Here is a 16343-nt window from a genome sequence, read left to right on the forward strand (position 1 = left end):
AAAATTATTTGCATAATCTGTAGGAATTATTCATCATTAGGGGCTTTTTTGGTTTGATTTGGTTTTTGTTACCTTTTTCTGCAAAGAGTACAGCAGAGCACTTTATATCATTCCAAAAATATCTCTAAAGGATATATATACTTCTTAAGAAGGAGTAGAGTCCATTTGGAGACTAGTCTAATTCCTAGTGTGATTCCTTAATGATTTCTCTAGAACTACTATCAGGTAGCATGAACTTCAAGTTAAAGGTCATGAGATAAAGCTATAGTAGAGACATTTCCATTCCAAGTTCCCAATGAAATTTAAAATTTTATTAATAACAAAAAAATACCAAGAAAAATTCTTCAGATCCAGCTTATACAAGCTGCTACACATTTCTAAAAGTGGTACCCATGAAAAGAAACAAAATACTGAAAAGCCAGATAATCTTCAGATAAGAAAAAAATAGCTCTAGGAGGTGAATGTAAACCTTAGGGAACATCCAAAGTAGACCCTTCCAGTATATGCACCCAACTATCCATCTCTCAAATCACAAAAGGTAATGGAAACTTCCAGGGAATTGTTTCCCCACTGCAGCTGAACAGCATTTGATGAAGCACAGTGACCATTTAAGTTCCCATGGAATGATACCACAGACTGATTCCTGGTATAGAAAGCAAATAAAAATCTCAAGTGATCCTTGGGAAGAAATAAAACAGTGGTCAAGTATGGTAAGAAAGAAACTTGAGGGAAATCCACAGATTGATCATCAGAACAAGCCAAAGAACTAAACAGAGCTGCCTGCTTTAAGCATTAGCAAAATGAAAACAGCATGTCTTTCAAAAGATGAGAAACACAATCTGGAAGAAAATTCATCTTAAAGAAAGCAAGAAAATTCCTATAATCTGTAGTACAGGAAAAATTTGATGACATAAATGTAATAAAACAAAAAAATTGAAATATAGATCAATGAGTTGAATTATTGATGTAAAGTAAATATTGGCAATAATCCCATGAGAAAACAAACTCACAGTGTTAGACATATTCATCATATATTGAAAAATATGCTAACACTTGAAAGATCTTGAGAATATTAACACATGTATTCCCATATTATGATTTATTAGAAAGCACAATTTGTCATTGCTAAAATATGGAACCAATCCAGATGCCCCTCAGTAGGTGAGTGGATCAAGAAAATGTGGTACATGTGCACAATGGAATTCTATGCCTCTGTCAGAAAGAATGCCACTGCCCCATTCATAAGGAAATGGAAGGACTTGGAAAAAATCATACTAAGTGAAGTGAGCCAGACCCAAAGAAACATGGACTCTATTGTTTCCCTCATAGGGAATAATTAGTACATGTTTAGGATAGTCATAGCAGAAGATCACAATAGCTCAATAGCTATGCCCGTATGAACACATAAGATGATGCTAAGCGAAAAGAACTCCAAGTTATAGAAATAAGTGCTATATTATTGTTGTAGTTATTTTCAGCATGCCATATGAAACTGTATCCCCCCCCCTTTTTTTTTCTCTCATATTCCCTTCCCGTGGTTTTACCCCTGCTATCACTGTAACTGATCTTAGTACCCTGGATACTGTATGTATGTATATTGGAACTAGGGAAGAAAGGGAATACCAAAATAGAGAGACAAAGGATAAAAAGACAAACCATTGCAATAGTGATACTTGTAAAATTAATTGGTATAAACCAACTGTACAACTCATGGTGGGGAGAGGGAAAATGAGAGAGGAGGTAACAAGCTGGATAAGAAATGTACTTGCCTTACATATGAAACTGTAACCCTTTTATACTTCACTTTGACAATAAAGAAGAAAATAGATTTTGATTCATAAAGCGATTTTCAAGTTGACCTTGAGTCAAATTCCCATATGGAATTGACATGCAAATATTTCAGTACACTATGGTAAGTACAATTGTATTTCATTTGTTTTTTTTTCTTGTAAGTTTTTACCTGTTTTCCACCTGTTTTTGCTCTATCTGCAGTTTGGAAACTAGTCCTATAACTGATAGTGATCTGGCAAAAAGAACTGTTTTCCAAAGGTCATACTCAGTTGTTGCTTCTGAATATGACAAACAGCACTCCATTTTACCTGCACGAGTTAAAGCCATCCCTAGAAGAAGAGTTAACAGTGGAGACACTGGTGAGTACACAGGTAAAAGGGCAAGTGAGTGATTCAACTACTAAATTTTTATTCAAAAAAAAAGAAATTCTTTTCTATGCCAATGATTTTTAAAATCTAGGATTTGAAGAGATGAGAATGGATTAACTTTTACTTTGTGTTAGACAGAACTTCTGTGTGAACCAGCCTTATATGTGCCTCCCTAAATTTCTCATCTCAGTGACAAGGGATATCCAGAGCATAAATTGATATTTATAGTCTTACTTGTTAAATGTCTAAGCCAAATTTGTTACTAATTATCCCTTCCACTTAAGCTTCAATGAACTAGGAGTTGCAATAGCTTATACACACATTTATCTTCCCACTCCTACCTCCACTCTCATAAAAAGTAAAACTTTTACAGCTGCTATCACTCTGAATACATACAAAACTTTGGAGATATAAGTATTCTTAAGTAATTCTTAATTTGGGCCAATTAACCATCAACCGCCTCATATTTGAGCTGAAGATTTTTCATACAAAGAATGGAAGAAGCTCAATAGAACAAGATAATATGGTGATGATTTGACAGGTAGACCACTTCCTAAAAATGTCAATTTCACATTAAATTGTAGGCAGATGAGTAAGCTTTTTTTCCCTATTTTCCTTTTTTGAGGCAGAATGTTGTTGTTTCCCAGGCTTACCCTCAAGTTTGTAATCCTCCTACTTCAATCTCCCAAGTAGTTGAGATTATAGGACCGTTCCACCATACCAGCTTATGTATGTTATTATTGAAGCTCTTCAAGAAAATTGTAGTTGAGCATATTTCAACAATTTATTGTTCAAGGGAGACACATGTAATCCTAGCTACCTGGGAGGCTAAGAACAGAATGATTTCTGCTTAAGGCCAGTAGAAAAGTTCAGAACTCTTTGATCTCAACCTATAGCTTATTACAGTGGTATATTCCTATTCTCCTACCAACATGGGAGGCTGAGATCAGTAGGATTGTAGTTCCAAGTCAGCCCTTGGTAGAAAAGTCCATTAAATTGCATCTCAGTTGAAGAAGCTGGGCTTTTGGTGGCATGTGTCTTTCAACCCAGCTACAACAGGAAGCCATGTTAGGTAGACTGCAATCTAAACATGTCTGGGCAGAAAGTGAGACTCTATCAAAACCAACCAGTGTATTGAGCACTCGAGCACTTGTGCCTTGTCTGTAATACTGTCTGCTGAGGACACTGAGATTCAGATGATTGAAGTTTGAAGCCAGCCTTGACAGAAAAATTTGAGATTTCATTTCCAAAATAATCAGCACAGCACAAAGCAAGGTTAGAGGTATGGCTGAAGTAGTAGAGCAAAGCAGACCTAAGCAAGTTATAACATGTCCCTGAGTTCAAACTCTAGTTTAAGAAAAAAGATGGAAAATAGATAGGAAGATAGGAAGGAAGAAAGGGAGGGAGGGAGGGACGGACGGAGGGAGGGAAAGGAAAGGAAAAAGGAAAGGAGGAAAGATAACAACCAGTGCAAAAAAAGGACTGGAAGCTTAGTGTTACAGTGCCTTCCTAAAAAAAAACACAAAGCTTTGAGTTCAAAACCTGATGCCACCAAATTTGTTCAATAAGTATTTTGAATCCCTTATTGAGACACTTTTGTTATAAAGCAGTATTTTAGCAAATGATGGAGATGAAGTTCAGATTCCACTAGGGAAACTGTAACTCGCCTAGCTTTTAGAATATTTTAGAGTATTCATTTTGTAATCAGTCCTGGATTCAAAACCCACCAATGTAACTTTAGATAGTCTAACTCTAGGAAATTAAGATACTTAATCTTTCTGATGCTCTATTTCTTCTTCAAAGTTGAAATCATTAAGATTTTGTCATGGAGCTCCAGTGGCGCAATCATTTAGCGTGCGGTACTTATAAGATTTTGTCATGTGCCTCTCAAAAGGCTCTAAGTATGCAAATTATAATATTTGTGATACTAAATATGTTAATCATATATACCACCTATGAAAAATAATAATTTTCTTTTTTTTTTAATAGAAGTTGGTTCTTCCCTTTTGAGACATCCATCACCTGAGCTTTCCCGGCTAATCTCAGCCCACAGTTCTCTTTCCAAAGGAGAACGAAATTTCCAATGGCCAGTTTTGGCTTTTGTTATACAGCATCATGATCTAGAAGGTCTTGAAATAGCAATGAAACAGGCCCTAAGGAAATCTGCTTGTCGAGTTTTTGCTATGGAGGTATGAATATATTAATGGAGTTAAATACAATTCATGGATCTTACAAATACATGCTGACTCTATTTAATAATACTTTTTTTTTTACCAACTTGCATCAAATTAGATGCCATTTGCCTTTTGAAAACATAAAGCATTCTTCACTCACATCAAAATTAAATTATTAATTAATTTAGAATTCTGCTTATGTACTGTGAATGTGTTTATTTCTAATTAATAATTTGAATCTTGAGGTGGTTTGTTGTTGTTTGGGGTTTTTTATTGTTTATTTTGTTTCTGGTTTTGTTGGTGGTGGTCATGGTGGTACCTGTCCTAGCCTTAAACTCTGGGCCTTGGCACTGCCCCTGAGGTTTTTTTGCTCAAGGCTCCCCTTGTCAGCTAGCACTCTATCATTTGAGCCACAGCTCCATGTCTGGCTTTTGTTGAGTTAGTTAGAGTTAAGAGTCTTATGGATTTTCTTGCTTGGGCTGGCTTTGAACCTCAATCCTCAGGTCTCATCTTCCTATGTAGCTAGGATTACAGGCACAAGCCACTGGCGCCCAGCTTTGAGATCATTTTTTAAGCTTTTATGATCAGAGAATTTATTTCACTAGCATGAATTGACAAAGAGGATGAGAAATGGGGCTTTTTGATTATAAATGTACTGGTAACAACTTATTCTGATGTTTTCTTTTCATTGTGTTTCATAACTATTTTTGTTTCAAACTATACATTTTAGTTAGGACCTAATTGTTTAACATTAGTTCAATGTACTTTAAATAATATAAACATCAAATTTTCCGATATATGCCTTTGAACTTATAGTTCTCTGAAGTACTTCTAAGAAATCCCCTATATTTGTGACTCATGTTTCCCTTTTATCTTGTACTCTTTTATTCAGGCATTCAATTGGCTTCTATGCAATGTCATACAAACAACTTCTCTCCATGATATTCTGTGGCATTTTGTGGCATCACTCACTCCTGCACCACTGGAACTAGAGGAAGAAGAAGACGAAGAAAATAAAACAAATAAAGAAAATGCAGAGCAAGTGAGTAAGATTTTTGTTCAGTTCATTGTTCTGTACTTTAAAGAAGCTAAGTAATAGGGTTTCAGATAGTATAATTTGCATACATCGTTACAGAGTATCTAACTTGATAAAAAGAGTAACATTTCATGCTATCAACAGATTACTGATTATACTTAGTGAAGGTTTTTGCCTCTAGTGAAAATGTTGAGAGTGACATCTGTCATAAAGCAGTCAGGTGGATAACAGATAATATATGCTATTACAATGTAGTATATGATAACAACACTATTATATAGAGGACCAGGGACTGGGAAGACATGGGTGGGGTGAATGTGGTGAATACTGCTTGCATACAATTGAAATCTTTGAAAGGCCATGTTAGAGGAATACCGACAATTAAGTTCAGTTCCTAAAACCATGGACAAAACTGAAATAGCCTTAGCTTAACAAAGTTGGATGGTAGACTTTGACAGGATGTAGATGGGCTGCTATCTCACATGAAGGAATTGAACACAACATTCTCTATATGAAAATAAACTAGGACTCCTATGGTATGTAATCAATAGACCTGAAAAGAAATAAAAAGTGATTCTCTTTGTCACTTAGCTCATTGACATAGTTGAAAACTTTGATAAGCACACTTTAGTAGCAAGATGAAGAATCAAGCATATTCATCTTTGCCAACGAATAACAACTTGTATAATATTTTCAAAACAATTTAGAATGGTACAGTATTTTTCACTTCTGTGAGTTTCTCCTATCATGAATTTATGAAATAATTCTTTATAGGATTTTTATGGCAATTCAAATGGCTATATTTTAGGTAAACTGATAAGATGAACTCATACTTCTGTTCATCAGAACATGTACAGAAGTAAAATATGTATCACATATATAAGTAATAAGATAATGCTCTCCAAGACAAATTGTCAATTTTTAAAAAAGAGAGTGCAAATCAGTGTGCATAGTGTGTTGCCATTTGTGTAAACAAACATTTGTAGAAAAATCTTGTAATCTGGTCCACTCTAATAGGATTTACCAATGGACAGAGCACCAACATGGCTGGGATGTTGGGACAGAAGACTCACATTGGTTTTTAATACATTTTAAATGTTTCGTCATATATATTAAAGAATAAATTTATTAAATAAAAAGCCAGTAGTGAAGCTTGGATCACAGTATAATGTTTTCAGTAACATCTACTTTTATTGTTAAACAGATGTTTTTTTATTCAGCAAGTCTTGTTCAACATTATTGGAACCCATTTAAATTACAATTATTAAAAGCTTTTAATGACATAATATGATTTAAAAAGTCATATTTTTTCTTGTAAAAGTAAGTACTTTACTAGAGATAGCTAGATGAAACACATGGAGGGAGACATTACTTTTCACTAGGTAAAATGAGGCAAGTTGCTCTAACATACAAATAGGCAGGTTTTGATTTTGGTTTATACAAAGTAGAAGAAATGTAATTCCCCCAATAGAAGGAAAGCTATATGCAATGACAGAAGTGTATATGTGAGTTTTAGAAATGAGAATTTAATGAAGAATTTGCTTTAATGAAAAGAAAGGTATATTTCTTTTTAAAGGTGTTTAGATACAGTTAGAAATTTCATGTCAAAATCTTTATAAGGTAGTGCTATATCTGTAATCCCGCTATTTTGGAGGTTTGAGGTTAGGTTAAGCAAAAAGTTGGTAAAAACCCTATTTCAAAAAATAAGTTTAATATAATGATGGTTCATGTCTTTAGTCCCAGCTACATAGGAGATAGATGTAGGAGGATCTTGGTCTGAGTTCAGCCCAATCAAAAGAAAGAAGCTCTTTCTGAAAAATAAGCTAAAAGCAAAAGGACTGGGGTGTGTGACTCAAGTTGGAAAGCGCCTATCAATCATAAACCCCTGACCTCAAACCCTCATAATTTTGGGGTAATTTCTGCCTTAGAGGAATGCATAAATATACGTTAATTGTAGTGAGCTGGCCCACAGTGGAATTAGCATGACCAGAAACTCTGCAGTTTGACTGAATCCATGACCTTCATTGGTCACAGCCTCCCCTCCCCGGCATGTGTTTGCTCTCCATTTCTCCTTTCTGACTCCTCCTGGAACTGTGTGTGATCACTTTCTTAAGAAATCTTTCTTTAGGAATTTGAAACTCCTGTTAAATAGTTTATATGTTTATTCCATAAGCAATATTATTAAAAGAACCACCAGACTGAGAGTTTGAATTGAAAATGAAATCCAACATCTGTTTCTGTCTCTAAGCTATGTTGTTGCACCTACCTAAAGGAAGAAGCTGTTTTGTCTAATTCACATAAAAAAATGCCAGGTGAATTAGTAATGACCCCTACTTCTAAACATGTGTTCTTTTAAGCATCTATACAAACTCATAAGCATAAGCATACACATAGCTTACCATGTGTACACATGAATTTGTTCTACCAATATATTTATGTGTGTGCTAAAATTAGTATGTTAGATATTCATTTATTTGATGATTTGTTGAGGAATCTTACCACTTTTTCCCTGTAAATATTACAAATAGAATTAGGAAATTTTTGCTTACTGTATGTATTGAGTATGGTTTAACTATAAATATTTTTAAAACTATCTATTGTAAAGAAAGTTCTGTCCAGCTTACAAACTAGTAAACTTGCTTTCAATATCTACTTTAGGAGAAAGATACAAGAGTATGTGAACATCCGCTTTCAGATATAGTGATTGCAGGCGAAGCTGCCCATCCTTTGCCACACACATTTCATCGTTTACTACAAACAATCTCTGATCTTATGATGTCTCTCCCCAGTGGCAGTTCATTGCAGCAAATGGCCTTACGGTAATTTTGTCTCTAGGTATTCTAGGTACCGCTACAGAAAATATTTATGAAAAGTACAAAATACTAAATGCTCAAAATCGTCTTTAAATGGAAAAATACAAAGAATCCTTATACTATGTAAATGGTGTCTTCCTCCTTACTTTCCTAATTTTGAATGGTGTTCCTTTTGGTTGGTACCCTGCTTGCTGTTCTGTAAGATGTGGGTATCACATACATTTTAGTGCTCCAAATGCTTTCTGTAACCATCTCCCTCACACTTCTCTCTCCTACCTCAATTCATTTCAGTGTCACAAAACATAACAATGAAAATTAATCATAGAAATAAAACCTAAAATAGTCTCCAACTTTAAAAGAACCTAAAGAAAAATGGACCACAGTTATATGCACCCAATTTTAAAGCTTTTCAAGGAGCATAATTTTCATTTGCAATCTGTTGAGAATTTGGCATTACTTTACATTTTGAACCTTATTATTATTCTATCCATTAGACTATATATATATATATAGAGAGAGAGAGAGAGACTATTAGATATATCCTCAAATCCTCCATTGTTTTATGTAAGAGTAAGTTGATAAGATGCTTGGGCTTCCTATATCACAATGATGAAACCTGTGAAGTAGAAAAATAGTTCTGTCCTCTTGTCATAATATTTTTGAAATTAAAGATACATTATATCCTAATGCATTATTCTGTGTGATTTTATCACATAGAAATATTTGAGAAACTGTCAAAGTTGTCTTGATACAGGATTATGGCCTCTTATTTTGTCTATAATCTTTGAAGTAGATGAACTTTCCTTTAAAAATGGCAATGATTTCATTCTCTGATGTTTTTAGATTTCAATTTTTCACTAGACTATTAATTTTCAGGTAATAGCTACATAGTATTATAAGCATTCCATGAATTCTTTAGACATTTCTGAAAAATCATTATTTTGTATTTTTAATGTATTTATATTGCTTGTGTGTTGTATTTTAGGTGTTGGAGTCTCAAATTCAAGCAATCTGATCACCAATTCCTTCATCAGAGCAATGTCTTTCACCACATTAACAATATTTTGTCAAAATCAGACGATGGGGATAGTGAGGAGAGCTTCAGCATCAGTGTTCAGTCTGGCTTTGAAGTTATGAGTCAGGTCAGTGACAGAATAGTGACGTTTATTGTCCTACGGTAAATAGTCTACAATGTTTATGAGGAAAAACTAAAAACAATTTGGTTTTCTTAACATTTATTGTTAAATGTCTGTTTTCTCATCATGAAAGATTTCTTTTTTTAAAATTACAAATGTTTATATTGTTTCTGCTAGGAACTGTGCATAGTTATGTGCCTAAAGGACTTAACCAGCATTGTTGACATAAAAACTTCAAGCCGACCTGCCATGATTGGCAGTTTGACTGATGGTTCCACAGAAACCTTTTGGGAATCAGGAGATGAAGATAAAAACAAAACTAAGAACATAACTATCAACTGTGTGAAAGGAATCAATGCCCGTTACGTATCTGTTCATGTAGACAATTCTCGGGACCTTGGGGTAAGAAAGAGAACTTAATTTCTAGCTTCTAAATTCCTTTCAGACCATTAGTAATTATGCACTTTCTTCTGTAAGTTTACCAAAAAGATTTACCACTTGGGACTTCACCAACATTTCACAAATAAATCTTAACTATAAACACAGATTAACATGATTTGGGGGAAGTATGGGATATAAATTCTAAAATGAGATCCAAATTCTGTGTACAACTATAACTAGACAAAATAAAAATTAACTGTATAATTTTCCACTTCCATGTTCTTGTGTAAGCTATTCCATTGGCCTAAAAATATTCCACTTAAACTGCGTATCAGATAGTCCCCAAATATTTAAGAGAATATTTAGAGAAATATTTGGAGAAATCCTGTCTAGGTAATTGCTTTATAAAAAATAACTCTTTTCTCCACTGAATGTTTTTTTTTTCCTTCTCCTTTAGCTTTTGTTTTTGTATTTAGTACACTCTGACCTATATTAAAATTACTTTATTTTTTATTTTATTTTATTTTTTTTTTTTGGCCAGTCCTGGGCCTTGGACTCAGGGCCTGAGCACTGTCCCTGGCTTCTTCCCGCTCAAGGCTAGCACTCTGCCACTTGAGCCACAGCGCCGCTTCTGGCCGTTTTCTGTATATGTGGTGCTGGGGAATCGAACCTAGGGCCTCGTGTATCCGAGGCAGGCACTCTTGCCACTAGGCTATATCCCCAGCCCCAAAATTACTTTATATTTTGACTTCTCATCCTCAGACCTCCTGGAGGAAAAGTCCTTGAACTAGCTTAAATAATCAAGCACTCTTTCATAAAAAGGCACTAAACAAGGGGAAAGAATTGTATTTAATTGAGTCAATAAAATAGTACAAACTGCCATACCATTCTTCTACCCTTATTCTTGGGGAAGCATATCTCTTGGAATTTTGTTCCTCAGATTAGATATTGCCTGCCAGAAGATCTTTTCATACCACTGAAGAACTGCACCTACACATCTGCATATTCACTTTCCAGGAAGAAACAGCATGGTAGAGTTGTATCTCAGATAACCTGGATATAAAGCTAACCACTCTGCATTCAGAGCTCTCCTTTCCTTTCACAGTATTCTCCAACACTTATACCTCAATACAAGAATCATACTCTTTCTCAGAACAGTGATTATAATTCATCTTACATTTTTGTCTTTTCTTACAGTAGATACAGCAGTATTCATTTTTAATCTATATTATGTAAGATGACATTTATACTTCTTCTCAGAAACATATATCTGTTCTTTTTGGAACCAAGTATGTGTGAACCCACTTAAACTGCCCAGCATTGTCTTTAACATTTGTTGATTAGGATTGTTCTGGTTTGTAATAGTCATACTATGTAATTCTAAAAGGAATTAGTATGTTAATCTTTGACTGTGCTTTGCAGAAAACTCATTAACTTTGAGATAGTTGACTCTCCTACCAACTTGACTTTTTTGTTGTATTTGAAATGACTGTACTTGTATTATTTAAAATTTATTTTCTGTGATAATTTTGCCTTTAATAGTATGACAAGTGTCTTTAAAGATAGAGTTTGTAAGAATATCTACGCATACAGTTGTAGAAAGTCAAGTGCCAGTGGCTCATGCCTGTTAATCCTAGCTACTCAGGAGACTAAGATAAGAAGATTGTGTTTTGAATCTGAGACGCTTACCTCCAATTAACCACCAAAAAGCCAGAATTGAGGTGTAGCTGAAGTGTTAGAATGTTAGCCTTGATAGAAAAAGCTAAGCAACATCATGAGACCCCCAAGTTCAAGATTCACACAAGTTTAGGTACTGGCATAATAACAGAATGAATGAATGAATATAAATAAATATTCTAGAGTTGTAGGAATTATTGTTAGCTGTTTAGATGGTATAGGGCTAATTAGGAAGGACTGTAAAATGCAGGCATAATAGTTGATGTGGTATTAGTAGACTGTAAAACCATTGTAACTTGTAAAGCAAGAATATGGCATAACCACTTTGGATTTCTATTTTAGAACAAAGTTACCTCAATGACCTTCTTAACTGGCAAAGCAGTAGAAGATTTGTGCAGAATAAAGCAGGTAACTGAAATTATATCATTAAATGTTTTGCCACCAGAGGAAAACAATTATTCTCGGCCTCCAATGTTGAATTCTAGTTTTAGGACATGACTTAAGTATTGTAAGAAATCATTAATTTACAAACACCAACTAGTGTGTTTGTGATGACAGGAACAGCCATCCCTGTGCTGGACACATCAGAAATAGTGCTCTAGGTATATTCCTGTGACAAGCCTGTACTATTATTATATTGTGCCTATAGTCTCCCACTGTCTACTTCCCTAAGAAAACTCAGGTTGCTTTAAAATTCATCACAGATCTGACTCACAGTCCCTCCATTTACCTACAATTTAGGTTAAATAGGTTATTTTCTAGTTAAAAAAATCTTCACCTGACACACTGAAGCCTTATTTATGTTGCAAGTCAGTTTACAAAATAACTCAATCAACAGTCAACCCTTTTCTGTCAGGAGCATGAGATTCTGTATATACCTCTTAGTTACATTAGTGAAACTTCATCAAAGCTGTTCCTTTGGGATTTTTTGATCTTATAAAGGTTTCTTTTTATTACTTTTTCAAATCATATTAAGATATTTAGATAAAACAAATACTAATTGTTTTTAAATTATAAAGTATTTAAGAAGATGCATACCAATGTCAGTTTAGAAAAATGACACTATCAACTAAGTAATATCTTCAATGACTAAGTAAATCATTTTGCAATCCCCATTTCATTTCTTAGTTATCAGCTACCATAATCATAATTTTAATTATATCAAAGGAATAGTGTTAGACACCGTATCCCATGCTGTATCCACATTTAACTCTTAGAAAAGAAAATTATCTTCTCAAGGAAATTCAGTAAACTAAGGAATCAAAGCATAAAATTACACAATTTATGTTTTAAAATAAAGCATATTAAGTAATAACACTGAAAATTCATGTATTTTAGTGGTGCTTTAGTGCAAGGATTCATTGCTGATCTCGAGAGGATTCCTATTTACAGTATGCATGAAGTACAATTGTGCAACTTGTTAGTGATGGCACCACTTACATAACACACACTAGAAAGCCGTCTGATAGTTAGGAGTTGGGCCTGCATTTTAATTTTCAATTCCATCACAGAATCATTCATCTTGTGTTGACCTGTTTCTTCTATAAGTAATATTACTCCTATATGTAATATTATATATCCTTACAGAATTTAAATAAATTAGTGTGAAATAGCATTTACTAATAGCCATTATTCTCTGTGTAATGACAGACATTGCTATAATTAATGCTAAGTGTAAGGTGGTGACGACAGTGACTTAGCTGCATCAGGTTCCTGCCTCTTTTCTATTCAACCAGGTCGATCTGGATTCCAGACACATTGGCTGGGTAACAAGTGAACTTCCAGGAGGAGATAATCACATCATCAAAATTGAATTAAAGGGCCCAGAAAATACACTCAGAGTTCGACAAGTAAAAGTCCTTGGCTGGAAAGATGGTGAAAGCACAAAAATTGCAGGCCAGATTTCAGCTAGTGTGGCCCAGCAGAGGAACTGTGAGGCTGAGACTCTGCGAGTATTCAGACTTATTACATCTCAAGTGAGTGCTTATTATAGTTCAGGATCATACAACGTTTTATAAAACTTGTTAGTGATTGCTGCCTACAAATGGTGCCCCCTTTTGACTTCTCGTAGCCTTTCTCCTGATCTCATGTTGCATTTAGAACTCAGAATTATGGTATATAGAGCAATAGCAAATTGTAGGTTCAGCCCTAACTTTTAATTGTTAGTAATTCCTGACACTAATTCTCATGTGTCTACCATCTTTATCAGGTATTTGGAAAGCTCATTTCTGGAGATGCTGAACCTACACCAGAACAAGAGGAGAAGGCACTCTTGTCATCACCTGAAGGAGAGGAAAAAGTATACAATGTATTTACTTATATTCTAAACATTTATTTCTCCTTTTCATTTTCTTTTGTTCAGAGGACTAGTCCATGCAGATTTTTATTTTAGTGGATATTTCTTTGGTAATAGCTTATTTGCCATATATTTTTGTTTACTATAATTAGAAAGAAAATGACATTTAAAAGAAATTAATTATTTATGTATAATCTAGCTAGTATTATAAGTCAGAGCAAAAGTTAGTTTATACCTAGGGTCGTTATATTCACTTGTCACTATATGAAAAGCTGACTTAGACATGTATTATGCTGTGCACCATAAATTTCTTTCTCCCTCCCTTTGTTTGTCCCTCACAATTTAGGTCAAAATATTTACAGTCTTCACAAAATCTTCACAAATAATCATCATTATGATTTCCCTAAACAGAAAGCAGATTTTTCCCTCTTCTAAATTTAATAACAATCTATATGTTCCTCTTATTGTTTCTCTATTGCTCTGTTTATCTACAAGTAGATAATTGTGCTATTCCTGGGGCTTGAACTCTGGGTATAGGAGTTGTCCCTGAGCTTTTTTGCTCAAGGCTAGTGCTCTACCACTTGAGGCACACCTCCAACTTCTAGCTTTTTCATGATTAGAGATAAGTCTCACAGACTTCCTGCTCAGCCTTGGCTTTGAACTGAAATCTTCTTGTCTCAGCCTCCTGAGTAGATAAGATTACAGCCATGAATCACTGTTACTTATATGAACCACACATTCTTTTTTTTTTTGTTTTTTTTTTTTTGGCCAGTCCTGGGCCTTGGACTCAGGGCCCGAGCACCGTCCCTGGCTTCTTCCCGCTCAAGGCTAGCACTCTGCCACTTGAGCCACAGCGCCGCTTCTGGCCGTTTTTTTTTCTGTATATGTGGTGCTGGGGAATCGAACCTAGGGCCTCGTGTATCCGAGGCAGGCACTCTTGCCACTAGGCTATATCCCAGCCCCTGAACCACACATTCTTAAAGACCAGGTGCATTTGTGTTTGTACCCACTATGGCACAATCATACATTTTTATTGAAATAATTACTCTTTATATAAGTATTCTTGAAATTTCTTTCTATTTTTTTTTCTTTTTTGCCAGTCCTGGGGCTAGGACTCGGCCTGAGCACTGTTCCTGGCTTCTTTTTGCTCAAGGCTAGCACTCTGCCACTTGAGCCACAACACCACTTCTGGCTGTTTTCTGTATATGTGGTGCTGGGGAATTGAACCCAGGACTTAATGTATACAAGGCAACAACTCTTGCTACAGGCCATATCCCCAGCCCCCTTGAAATTTCTTCTGTAATATAATTACTTCACTTGCGGCATCTAAACTAAAGCATTATACCTAAGAAGAAAGTTTCAGCCTTTTAGTATTAACTGCAGCTCTATTGAAGCCTGCTGTATGCCAAGTAAAACTGGAGAGAGGAGATCTTTGCTTTGTTCTGGACCTTGACAGAAAACACTCAACTTTTTACTGTTATGATGTGAACTATAGATTCTTTTTTTTTTTTAATATAAATGTCTTTCATCAGATGGAAAAAGTTTCTTTCTGTTTTAAATTACAGGAATTTCCATTATAGTGTATATTCTTATATATTTCTCTTCTTTTTCTTTCTGTTGAGTAGAGTAGCCAGTAAGTATATTGCTGTATATTTTAATCAGTTTGTGGCATTAGCTTATTAGGTACTTTGTTTTCCTTTGATGAAAAATACAGTGAACTAGAAGCTGCAGCTATGGGGCTCAATGCTTCTGCAGGGGTGATAGAATACTTTCAAATTCAGTTTGTTGATAGTTGCACATGCCACTGTAGTTGTAGACTTCCAGGAGGTAAACATTATAGTATGTGAATTATATCTCAATGAAGCTGTGCTTAAAAGGCAAAAATAAACCAGGTACAATGCTTATAATTACCAGCCTATAATCCTAGCTACACAGGATCTTGAGATCTAAACATCATAGTTCAAAGCCAGCCCACACAGGAATGTTCCTGATGTTCTTATCTCCAATTAACCAGCAAAAAGCTGGAAAGGGAGGTGTGACTCAAGTTCTAGAGCACCAGCCATGAGTAAAAAAAAAACTAAAAGACAGAGCCCAGGCTGAGTTAAAGCTCCAAAACTGGCACACACACATACATACACACGCAAAATAACTAAACAAAGGTAAAGCGATTAGGAGATTTTGTATAATCTAGCAAGTATTTTAAGTTTTAAGAAAAGCTTTGTTCTACAAATTCACTTTCTTTTTGAGTGTACTTTTGTATTTCTGTCATTCAAGTGATTTATTTCACCTAAATTGTAGAATTTATTAACATAAGTTATACTCGGTCCTTTCAATATCTAGAATCTGCTGTGATATCTCATTATTGTTGGGTTTTGTTTTTTTGTCTCATTCTTTATGTGGTTAACTTCTGTCTTCATTTTGGGATAACATAACATGGTAAAAAGTTCAATCCAGTCTTGTCAAGGAATCAGCATTTGGTTTTCTTGTTTGCTCTTTTTTATTTTTATCTTTTATTTAATTTTTTTATTTTATCTTAATCTCCTTTGTTCAGTCTAGTCACTTTGACCAAGTGAAATATATTCTTTATCTTAGCCTCAATTTAAATGAATTCTCTTTAAAATTATTTCTCAAAATACCTTGAAATATCAGATACTCCAGTTGTCTTTAAAGA

At 34.6% G+C, this 16343-nt stretch overlaps 1 protein-coding gene across 9 annotated transcripts in view; it reads left to right on the forward strand.

Moving 5' to 3' along the window:
- Positions 1-16343, forward strand: part of Mycbp2 (MYC binding protein 2) — a 225101-nt gene that overhangs the window by 182372 nt on the left and 26386 nt on the right. For 7 of the 9 annotated variants that reach the window (XM_048341209.1, XM_048341212.1, XM_048341216.1 and 4 more), the window contains 9 exons: positions 1993-2150; positions 4149-4348; positions 5226-5375; positions 8028-8188; positions 9168-9324; positions 9496-9720; positions 11719-11784; positions 13113-13352; positions 13586-13684. In XM_048341209.1, coding sequence (XP_048197166.1) covers positions 1993-2150; positions 4149-4348; positions 5226-5375; positions 8028-8188; positions 9168-9324; positions 9496-9720; positions 11719-11784; positions 13113-13352; positions 13586-13684 — 1456 coding nt within the window. The remainder of the gene's footprint in view (positions 1-1992; positions 2151-4148; positions 4349-5225; positions 5376-8027; positions 8189-9167; positions 9325-9495; positions 9721-11718; positions 11785-13112; positions 13353-13585; positions 13685-16343) is intronic. The other 2 variants (XM_048341210.1, XM_048341218.1) reach the window with 1 other exon arrangement.

Source organism: Perognathus longimembris, chromosome 3 (assembly GCF_023159225.1).
Source record: "Perognathus longimembris pacificus isolate PPM17 chromosome 3, ASM2315922v1, whole genome shotgun sequence".
Taxonomy (NCBI): domain Eukaryota; kingdom Metazoa; phylum Chordata; class Mammalia; order Rodentia; family Heteromyidae; genus Perognathus; species Perognathus longimembris.